This window comes from Aplysia californica, unplaced genomic scaffold (genome assembly GCF_000002075.1).
Source record: "Aplysia californica isolate F4 #8 unplaced genomic scaffold, AplCal3.0 scaffold00073, whole genome shotgun sequence".
Taxonomy (NCBI): domain Eukaryota; kingdom Metazoa; phylum Mollusca; class Gastropoda; order Aplysiida; family Aplysiidae; genus Aplysia; species Aplysia californica.
The window spans coordinates 60,368-72,521 of NW_004797343.1; the positions used below are offsets into that span (position 1 = coordinate 60,368).

Below are 12,154 nucleotides of genomic sequence, written 5' to 3' on the forward strand. Positions count from 1 at the left end.
TTGAAAATTTGCACAATCCGGGAGGAAACCTGGGAAAAAAAGCCAGGAAATGTTTTCCCTTTGGTGAGTGGGAACCCTGAACTCAGTTGGCGGATGGTGGTGTAAAGTGCAAAGACACTGTGTTTAGGCAAACGTGGGCAAAATGGGTGGGGAGTGCAGTATAATGAGGTTTGACTGTATAATTAACACTTCCAAACCTCTCGGGCATTAAGATGAAGTTTTGCTCAATACAAGTGTAACCTTTATTGTCTCAATATCTTCATCTTGCATGGTTTACAATTTCTGGATGAAGTCCCACAACTTTCAATCTCAGCAGAATTGACCGATTTACTTAGAACCTGGTGTGAACAAATTTATCCTGAACTTTCATGCACAGTAGGGCCTACATAACTTGTAATTTCAAAATGGGTACGGCTAAAAACAAAACTACTTTACACTATGAAAAGCTACCAGGAGCAAACAAGTGGTAGTGGTATACCTCCCAGTGTCTCATACAGTGTCCTACATTCTGTACGTATGTCTGCAAGACATTGTGAGGAACATTACCATTGTTTGCTTGCTTTCACTTGCATTTTTTTTAGCGAAAAGCACTATCTCTATTTTCAGCATCATGGCCACTAATGAGAAAGACGAAAAAAATAAACCCTTCATTGAAACCAGGACAAGGTAGTAAACACGTACAATAAATTGTAACAGTGAGTCTTTAAAAAAGACAGGAAGAGCATGAAAAGAAAAACAGGGAGAAAAAAATAAGGGATGCGCTTAAATATCGCTTAAAGTTGGTAAGAAACGGAACACCAAAGATGATATATAGATCCCTATTTTAATAAATCCATAACACCTCCAAAAGCAAAAACACATGTTACAGAGAAACGTACAACCACTTACTGGCAATATTCATAGCATGCTCATAGCAATATAATGCAAAGCTTGTTGCTAAATATACATAGAATCACAAACATCATTCACAAACACACATCCACTGCGCTGAAACAAAGACCATACTTTTTCAATTCAAGTGCCACTAATTTCAGTCAACCAACACTTTTACACTGTTTATTGCAGAGCCGCCATACTATTTCTTCATATCAAGCAATGTTAGAGATCCAGCTATAAAAGTCGTCCATCTGAGGGTTGTCAGTGCTCTTGCCCTCTCCAAGGGCACTGCACTCTGCAAAGTCAACTTTGAGTGGCTTCAGGTCAGCAAAATCAAAGTCCTTGTCACGTTTGCCCAAGTATGCATTGTTGTTGGCAGTGTCACCTACACCTTGCAAAGCTGCAGCTCTTGTGATTCGAAGAGTATTCCTACAGGAAAAACATCAACATATAGACCTATTAATATATATATATACAGTGGAACTTGGATTCAACGAAGTCGTCGGGCCTTGCATTCAATTTCTTTAAATCCAAGTGTTCGCAAACATGAGATTTTTTGTGTGGATAATTAGAGGCACTGAGCAAGTAATGTGTATTTGACTTTCTCAATCAAAAGTAGTTTGGTTTCAAATCGTCGCCTATCACACGAAAGGGCGTATTCCAGATTTTGGCAGTTTTGAGTTGTTACTACTAGTAGATCTCAGATCTATGTTCACACGAAACGGCGTATCCCTAGCTTTAAAATTACAGTACTAGCAGTAAAAAATCCCAAAGGGCGTACGCTAACACTCAGCGCCGCCGAATCAGACGAAACGGCGTACACAGAGTACACGCACTGTGTTGCAGCGAATCCTGCTTGTGCAAGAGTGAAAATGAGGCGGTCCTTATTGTGTTGTTAGACGGGGTGCCCACTACGGCTGGATCGGGTCGATCGCCCGACTCAATCGCCTGAAACTGAAAACAAACATGTTTGTTTTTGAGGCGATCGAGTCGGGCGATCCCATCCGTAGTGGGCACCCCGTATTATTTTTTATCTGATCTACGACATGATTTTCTATAATTTTTTAAATTACTTCAGTAGTCCCCGGCGCAGCAAACTTCAAAAGCCGGATGGCCGGACGTCAAATTCACAGGCAGCGGCTGTGGGGTTTTTTCATCCGGCCGGCCATTTGCCGGATGTTCGCCTACGGTTTGGGCCGCATTTTTTATTACATGTTACGATTGGCCGTACGGCCCAGAAACCTGACCGGTCGGCCTGTACGTGTAATAGGCCCTTTAGGCATCTTTAGTCAAGGTTACACTGTAGTTTAATTGTTGTGTAAATTATATTGATGTACGACAACTTTTTCTTTTCTCCAGTTTTCATTTAAACGATTTTAAAGTGATAAAATGCATAACATAACACATAATGCACACTGAAACAGCAGTGTTTGCTCTTTCGAATGTTGGTGGACTTAAAGAGTATTAGACTGCTGAGTTGATACTGCAAATATCCCTTGCCTTTGAAGAAGCCATGGTAGAAAAATGGCCAAGTAAAAAGACTAACAGATGCGTGTTCTTTCACACGTTACCATACATTCTGAATGCAATAAAATTAAAATTCAAACCCATTTTAAAAGCGAATGATTAGCATTTTTCTAAAGTGCAATTGTTGGATTTTACTATCATCCAGAATTAAATAAGACTAGCTAGCATTTGTTTAAGGGGGGGGGGGGGGGGGAGGGGAGGGGGGATATGATTATGATTATGATTAAAATCAATCAAATTCGACATGATCTAGTTACTCTCGGTTGCTGGCAGGCTGGTTCGGACTATCTAAAAAAAAAATCAGAAGAGGAGCCAACTGGCTATGAAGAAAATCCTGACCCTTTCAGACCCTGTGGAAATGTGTGCACAAGGACTCAAAATTTACGGAAAATATTGCCTGAAAATCCAGACCATTTTAGACATTTGGATTTCCGGATTTATCGGCAAAATCAGCACCTCTGAATAAGACAATGAGACACGGGTCACAAAAAATAAATGTATCCAAAGACAAACTGAGAAAGACCAGGCTTACATTTCTTTTTCCAGCTGCTTGCGGATGACCTTTGCCCCCTTGGACAGCGTGAGATCTTGTTTGTTACACAGAATGAGAATGGGTGGAGCATTGCTGGACACAGTTCTGTCACTTAATAACATGTACAAGTACCTGGTGAAAAAATAAACTCAGGTTACAGACCTTCAAGAAGAAAGGATACAACTTTTATTTCTACTGCTCCTACTCCTATCAAATACTTTATCCAAAAACAGTGGAACCAGCTTAGAGCAAAGGGCTTTGAAAATGAATCGACTTCTAAAAACAAAACAAAAAAAACTCTGAAAAAGAATTTTTGCCAGTCATGCATGTATAGGAAATTAGCTTGTTCACTTTCATCTGTCCTAGGTTAAAACAATAAAAACAAATCACTCTAACTTTCTCAAGTCTTTGCATGTGGGTCTAAAAGCTGGACAATCAACAAAATCTAAAAGCCCATTACTGTAGATCACAGCAAAACTAAGGTACATGCGGACAGATGAAAGTGAACAAACTATACGTGATGTATTTTCACTCCAAGTAAGTTCACAAGGAAGTGCCCATTCCTAAAATGTACATGGGGTGTTATTTAGGACAAAACACAACCCATACAAACAGTACTTGTTAATTTCACTAGTCAATAACCCATTTTATCCCCTCTGTATAAATCTCCTACAGATGACATTGTAATGTCAAACTACATTATGTACACCCCTTCCAGATCCCATTTTTCCAGGAGTCAAATAGCTTTTTAAGAGGTAACACAACTACTTTTGCTGACTCCTAGAGACCCAAAGGAATCCCTCTATCTGGAACTTGCTCCCACATTTGATAAACGAAGCCCGTGGCAAAATTTTTAAAAAATTAAAAATTTAATATTCGATTCATACACAAAATGCTTTAGATTAGAAAGACAAGTTTAGTGCTTTGACTGGCCCTTTGTCAGTAAATTAATTAACCCTGGTTACTGGGAGGTGTGGGTTCAATCTTTGTTACCTGTCAATTCATGATGGAAATTTTAATCAATTTAATTTAACATCCTAGCTTCTCTCTCGCCTAGTATTTTACATTAGGTGACCAGTACTAGGAAAAGTACTTCATGAGAAGCTTACTTGATAGTTAGTCCTTTTTAGTCACAGTGCTCTTTTGTTTTTAATGTGATTTATGAACAGTTTGACGATAAAACACGACAATCACCATTTTCAAAGTCTGGCAAAAAACTAGAACTGTTGTATCTCTCGGAAGGTGAGGCACATTCCAGGGTCAACTTTTTAATATATTTTCTGCGCACCAATCAAGTTCTTTCTTCGAGTCTCATGACTTTCTTGTGGTCAAAGAAAGTTTGTCTGAGGTTCTTTCCCTTCCTTATTATTGTCATGAGCCATGCCCTATGCGTTTTGTCAAAAATGTGCGGAGATTTCATCAATTAAAGGATTACAACCGAACATAGATTTCATCATACAACAAATATCAACCAAGCCTTACAACAAAATGCTCATGATTATTCAGTAAGAAAATGGTTGAAAAATGGAAATCATTTATCTCTAAATCAGAAAAATGGAATATGCATGCTTTGTCGCAAACCTGTTCACCATCAATTGTGCTGTGCTGATATGAATGTCTACTTATGTGTAAGCATTTTTTTAAAACGCCTATGCACATTCATGCACATGTATTTTCTGTTGAGATGAATTGTAAGGCACCCAGAGCTGTATTTTTATGGGAATGAAAGCTATAGAAATTATCTACAGCATTATTATCATTATTACTAAAGGATATGTTCTTTACGATCAAATTAATTTAAATTTATACTATTTTGAAAGACTGCTGTTTCATAAGGTACACTAAGTACTGCCAGAGTGAACATTTTTGTTGATGCTCTTACTTTAAAATGTATTTTGTCATTCTCAATAACCAATAATGGTCAAAAAATAGAAACATACCATCTATGTATGATTTCATTCACAAATTAAAATATTTTTTAAAATGAAACAATATACACGCAAATTCTGTGCAGAGATTGTGAAACAGATTGAATCGATACAGTTTTGATATTTTCTCACAGTATTTTTGAAAATATGACCTGCAACTTACTAATGATTTATTTCCCTAAACCATTTTTTTTTTTTTTTGCACCTGCCCTTTTAGTGTCATGAATGATGCCCAGGAACAAAAATTGATCAAATACTTTCAAATCTTTTCACACTGATAAAAAACTGATCATACTATCACAATAATCTCTTAGTTGCAGACATACCATTTAGAAACATTCATGCAAAGTGAGATGGAGTTGCGAATTGTACTTTCAGAAACATCTCTGCACAGGTGAGCCACCCACTTAACAAAATCAGTTTTGAGAAAATTGAAAAAAAAACCCAACTATTTTGAACTGCTCTATTCCAACACAAAAATGTACTTTTTATGCAATTTTTTTTTAGTATCTTATATTTTAGGCAATTGCAATTGTTTCTGATCCAGAAAGTAGATGTTTTTGGACTAAAGAGCCCAAAATATAATGGACATCAAAACTGACCTCTTCTGGGCTGTGCCTTGTGTATATTTTAAAAAAAATCAGACTTGGGTACGCAAAGGAAAGAAAGCCAAATGCATTACAATTTACACTAAGGTTTTTAAAAACCCTAAAGACTTGAGCGTCAGGGAAGACCGGTAGAAAAGAGCCCCCATCATTAACATCATCACTCACTCTGCAACTTCCTTGACTTCCTTCTGCAACGTTCCACTGTCTACCACAAACACGATACCTCTGTAACACGTAGAAGGAATGTACAGGTGGAGTAATCATTTTGTACACCAAAAAACAAACATCAACGAACCTGAAGGAAAGATTTTTTTCAAACAACATATCGTCCATGAGATTCACAAACCGGCTACATGCAGAAAGGCAAATTTTACAGGAGGGACAAAAAAACTGATTATTGTTAAAACGCGCAGCACAATCTTTCATATTTTTATACAAAAGGTTAAGTTATAAGTGTTGGGACCTAATACTACTTGATTTTTCTTAAATACCACAACTGATAGTTTTATTTTGCATGTAGCCGGTTATGGAATTAAAAAATATGCAGCACAAAGCAGGTGGACAGTTCTCTGCAGGTGGCCGGTTCGCGCAGGACGCTTCCCCGCACAGCCGTGACACGAGGCGGCATGTAGCCGGTTCGTCGCAGCTGTGTGCCACTGTTCGCCGTCATAATAAGTAAAGGTCGAGATCTACATGGACGACGGCGAGTTATAGGATTTGAACTAATAGATTTATCTTAATGAAAGCTGACTGGTTCAAACTGGGTTTGAATCTCATCCTGGTCGATTCATACACAAAATGCTTTAGATTAGAAAGACAAGTTTAGTGCTTTGACTGGCCCTTTGTCAGTAAATTAATTAACCCTGGTTACTGGGAGGTGTGGGTTCAATCTTTGTTACCTGTCGATTCATGACGGAAACTTTAATTAATTTAATTTAACATCCTAGCTTCTCTCTCGCCTAGTATTTTACATTAGGTGACCAGTACTAGGAGAAGTCGTCGACCCGCTGTCTGAAGGCCAATACATGTACAGTGGAACTCGGATTCAACGAGGTCGCCGGGCCTGACCTAAAACCTCGTTGAATCCAAGTGTTCGTTATAGCAAACACGAGGTTTTGTGTAGATAATTACAGGCACTGAGCAAGTAATGTTTAAAGACAAGTCGCAAGTAGTGCCTGAAATGCCTGCATATTATGATCTGTGCAAAAAAGACTGATTCATTCAAATGCACGCCTGTGTCATCTCGATTGTTTACCAAAAAAGTGCGTTGCTGTGTAGAGCCTAGCATACTGTAACTTTTGATTCCATAGGCCAGCGCACAATTCATTACGTAGATCCATGTTAAGACTAGCTTATCAGTGTAATATAATGATCAGTTGCCGGGGGAAAAAAAGACTGACGAGTTTGTATCTGCGACGTTCAAGTTCAACACCCGGACCGCTAGTGCCCCCCCCCCCATGCAGGCAGCCCATTCGACCCCGACACCCGCTTGAGGAGACACAAGCGCGTGCCAACAACGCATGTGTTGGTATGAAAAAAGGCCGCAGATTGGTCGCATGCAATCGGCTAAGTGAACAAGAGGCCTAATTCACGATGCAGGTGCAATGGATGGTTTCCAGGAATAGATACAGTTCGTTCTGGGAGAAAAATTAGCGAAGCCACGTCTGCGGGGGCTGTTCACCCTGAAGCGACCTCGTTGAATCCGAGCTCGCTGATATAAGTGCTCGTTGAATTCGGGTTATTTTTATTGATTTTAAAGAAGAAAAAAAACGGGGAATCTATCTCATCTCGTTGAATCCAAGTTCTCGTTGAATCCGAGCTCGTTAAAGCCGAGTTCCACTGTACTTGAACATGTGCAATCGTTAACGTTCAATGCCCTTTCAACACTATTAGGTTATTTAAGAGGAAAGGGGGGGTGGGGGGAGACTATATCTACCCGTGTGGAACTTTAGCTGTACTACGTGAAACATCCCAATGTGCCAGGTCATCAATTGTTTGACTAGAATTGTTGATAAGAAGACATCTCTGTGTTTACAAAAATATCAATCAAAACCCCAAACCAACACAAATTAAGTTGTTTAAAAAGCCAGGACAAGACTTTTTTTTGAGTATTTGTCTGAGAAACCTCCACTTTTGTTCGATATCCCACAAGGGCAGGGCCTTTGTATGGCAAACGTTAGTCTCGGGGCTCTAATCTGGATCGGGAGATTATGGGTTCGATTCTCGGCTGAATTATAATAACATTTAAAACTTGGTCCCTTTGCATCTTATTGTTTGGGGCGTGATTGAAAGAATATTAGTGTCGTTTGATTGCACATAGATGGGCTCATTTCTTCCTGTGCACAATCTTTCATCATTTCTCACGCTTGAGTCCCTACATTATAATAAACAATGAAACAGTGTAAGCTACATAGACGACAAAAATCACATATGAATTCAATAATTGTGAGTCTCTACTTTCCATACGAGCATTGTTCGGTGCTAGTCAGTTGACAGCATGGTAAAATGGATGGCGTTCAACTGTCATGACCTCTTACACTGTTTGGAGATGTTAGTATTTCTCCGTTTTTCATTTTCCTGGAGCTATTATAGACAGGCGTTGGGTCAGCCAGCTACCACTTCGGTTGGTTTGACCTCTTGAGAGAATTTGGTGGGGCTCACCTCCGTGACTCATCAGGATGCACCTCCAGTCCGTCACCGAAGAGTCCCCGACTCTCCTGCTGGGTTGGAAATGGTCGGAAATGCTCTTGTAATCTTGAAAGTCGTTGGTATTGCAGATATTTCATATGGTATGGATGGGGTTTGAGCGTGATGACTGTGTTTTATGGACATACTGGGCTGACACATAGGTAGGGGAGTCTTCAACCTCCTCTCGATATAATTGAGCTGGGAAACCCACGTCTGTTTGTCAGATGCTCTTTTTCTGGTATTCTTTGTTCAATTTGAACCCTGTTTCTAGCACAAAAAAGAAGCGGCTTTGCCGAAGTCAAATATCGGTTTGGTATATCCAATCATTACCGCATAAAAGTTACTTTAGCCAGCCAGGATTCCTTTCAGAAAGTTGATTATGTACGTTGCATATTCGTTCTGTCTCAGCCCACCATATCGTTCTCAGCAACGTTGTAGAACGTACAATGATGCACCGATATTTTAATCTTGTATTACAGAGAAGACGTGTCGCTTCCTAGTGCCAAAAGAACAGCTGGCACGTCCATTCAACACCAGAGTGTTTTTCATCTTCACCTAAGGATTTGATGGCTATTTCCTTGTCGGCTGTGGCTTTCAGTTTGTTTCTTCACACTTTTTATGTTTCAATCGAGCGTGTTCACGTTACATTGCCACAATAACCACGTAAACATCGCAACAATACTCTCGAGGACATAACAAAGCCAAGTTGAGCTCGTCGAAAATTTGCTTCACCAGAGGGAGCATTGCTTCATTTCTGTATACTCTGAAGTGTAGAGCCATTACACGTCAGCGAAATTTTGGAAAGGGGCCTCAAGGGACAGCTTAGTCGAGCCATACAGTAATGTAATGATAGTCGTGATAACTTGTTGAAGAATCCCTCAACGCTGAGGATACATCGGCCACACGTGCATTCATGTTTGACTGCTCGTTCATTGCCCAGTTCCTAACACATTATGTTCTAAAGTCCAATGGTTGACATAACAAAGAACTGTCAGCAAACTTTCTCCGCAAACTGTCAGCTACGTTGTTGAAAATACCTGAATGAGCTTTATTTTCTGAACCTTTGGTCTCTTCAGACCGGCTTGATTCAGATGCACAAAACACTTCTCCCGATCACATCATCTTTTTAAAAAATGAATTACAAATGTACGCTTCAGTACCCAAGTGAGTCTCCATACTGTTTTTTAAAAATCTGTCTCTTTCCTTATTACTGAATTCGTCACAATGGTATCTATTATTCTGACAAGAGTATCATGTCGGATTTGTTAAGCTTTTCTAGCTTTTGTTATTCCAGCCTTTTGGTCTCATTTCGTCTCCAGTTGTGCTAGTCAATCTGTTACTTTCGAGAAGGCAGTCCCGCACAAGGATCATATTTACCATTTTCTTCTTCCATTCCTCTTCCACCCACCTCCCTCCCGCACTTGTCCATAATCTTGTCGCAAGAATCCATTCCTTCGGCATACATCACACATGCATTCTGCCAATTTTAAGTCCATTAGTTCTCTCGTGATTGCTGTGGATCTCTAGCAATAGTATAAAGAAAAATCTCAAACCCAGGGTCATTCTTTAGAAGACCATTGAAACTTTCTGAAAATGAAATGTTCAAAACACCAGGGGGAAGGAGAGGCAATGGTGATAGCCATGGGCAATATCGTGGCTCCATGATAAGGTGAATCGTGGATAATTTGCTGGAGTGCACTTGCCATCGTCAACAGTCTTCTCCAATGTCTTTGCCAGACTCAGCTTTACCGGGTATCTTCCTCGAGATAGAGAATCCATCATGTATCCTCAGCCAGACTCATGTCAAAATATCAAGAAAGTGGTATTTGAAAAGGGCTAGCATTAATTATTATAGAAGTACAGCATTAACGTGGTTGAACTATTCTGTAAACCTGACAAAGATAGCCATTTTATATTTCTGGAGGTTTTTTTTCTTTCTTTTGCTGACTTGTTCTTGGTCCTTTCTTTACCAATCGTGAATTGTAAATATATCTCTGGCTTAATAATACTAAAACCAGATACTTGAATAGATAACTATACTGATGCGTGATAAGTGAATCGTAAGAAAATTATGTCTGCCACAATATGGTATACATCACGACTGAAACGTTTAATTTTGCGAAGAGACCAATGAATAATATCAGTTCACACCTATGGTCACAGCGTAAGATCATTCCGAGAACAAAAAGGATTGCATCAAGAATGTCAACAATGAAATAGTAACAATAAAGTGCATATTATTATTATTAAAATATTTTCTGTAATATTCATAGTATTAGTTTTGTATTACTACTTCTGCTGCTGCTGCTGTTGCTTCGAACTGCCAGTACAAGAACTACTTCTGCTGCTGCTGCCGCTGCTGCTGCTGCTGCTGATGATGGTACTACTAATGCTATTACAGCTGCTCTGCAGCAGCTAACACTAGTGTGTGCTATAATACAACAATTAATGTAGGAAAAGAAGAAGGAGAAGGAGAAGGAGAAGGAAAAGGAAAAGGAGAAGGAGAAGGAGAAGGAGAAGGAGAAGGAGAAGGAGAAGGAGAAGAAGAAGAAGAAGAAGAAGAAGAAGAAGAAGAAGAAGAAGAAGAAGAAGAGACAGAGAGCTTGTTGTAAAGGTGACGGCCCATAATGTGCCTGGAACTCTATTGATCTTTCATGTTCTTATGTCTCATCTAGATGCATAAATTAATTGACAAATCTAATCTAGTAAATCGAATCACACAAATGCTTTATACTACAAGTCACTTCATTGTTGACAATAATATTATTTATCTCGATGAACACTGATAACAGTTTACAATTCTGTCTAATTCAAGAGAAAAAAAAACCCGAACAAAATGGTCGGAGTAAGGCGCGGCGGGGAAGCATGTAGCCGGTTTTCGATGCCACGTGTCAACGCGTGTCGTGACGGTCTGGTGAAACCGATGCAGCTATGTACATGGCCAGTTTGGCGATCCCATTTTTCCATCAGCTGCAGGTGTCCATTTTGGAAAGTCTCAATTACAACATATTTCTAGTTTTTTTTCAAACTAATATTTATTGGGGACACGTATTAGGCTATTTACTATTCATTCAGCAAATAAAAAGATTTTTGAAATTTTTGCTTGTAGCCGGTTTGTGAATCCCATCGACGATATAATCATGATCTCCAGATGCTAAAGTAAGAGTAAAGCATAGAGACAATTCTAACTATGATCTGAGAGGTCATTAGGTGAGGTGAGATAAACATTCCCAAACCATGTGATTCCAATTTACAAAATGATTCTTCACAATTCCTATTTTTCAATGGAAGTAAACAACTATAATACACATCATAACGAGGTATGCATGACTGAAAGGAGGAAACCTTTCAAGTAAAAAAAGAGATCACCATAATCGCCTCCTCTGTGGCCTTAGTTATTTTCTCTAGCCCATAAAAGATTTAAGAAAATATTTCAACTTGAAACAGAAGGCTCAGCCTTAACCCTATCCATACGTCGTGTTATACTATCGTATCCATGCGACGTGGGGAACTCTGTGCCACCACTTTCGAAAGAGGAAATTTAGTCATTTATCTGATCTGTACGTCAAAATAATTTTTTTTGAAATACTGAAAGTTTCAAGGAGATCGTCGTACTAGAAGTATTCTAAAATGTGAAAAATACAACGCCGGGGTACAAAAAGACCCCAGGGCGTACGGATAGGGATAATATCTCTGTTCTTGAGCAAAATTTCCATAATAAAAGCTATGCAAATCGATAGATTTCACTATCAAAAGCTCATAACAAAGTGTACAAATACATCAAACGTGATTCCAACAATACCTGGCTAAAGACTTGAACTCATCCAGCAACTGTCCTCTGATTCTCTCATGTCCAGGTAGATCTATCACTCTCAGATTTTTCTGTCCAAGACAAGAGACTATGTCAGCTGGTTCAATTTTCAGCCTCTTTTGTGTGTGTGTGTGTGTGTGTGTGTGTGTGTGTGTGTGTGTGTTTGTGTGTGTGTGTGTGTGTG

The 12,154-nt window shown here is 39.2% G+C and overlaps 1 protein-coding gene across 1 annotated transcript in view; it reads right to left on the bottom strand.

Moving 5' to 3' along the window:
- Nucleotides 1-805: 805 nt before the first annotated feature.
- LOC101855240 (signal recognition particle receptor subunit beta) overlaps nt 806-12,154 on the bottom strand; it is a 31,257-nt gene continuing 19,908 nt past the window's right edge. Inside the window, exons 4-7 of the mRNA XM_005093949.3 lie at nt 11,962-12,041; nt 5,637-5,696; nt 2,936-3,067; nt 806-1,305 (exon numbers count right to left, since the gene is read on the bottom strand). Of these exons, the coding sequence (XP_005094006.1) occupies nt 1,089-1,305; nt 2,936-3,067; nt 5,637-5,696; nt 11,962-12,041 (489 nt within the window). The 3' untranslated portion in view covers nt 806-1,088. The remainder of the gene's footprint in view (nt 1,306-2,935; nt 3,068-5,636; nt 5,697-11,961; nt 12,042-12,154) is intronic.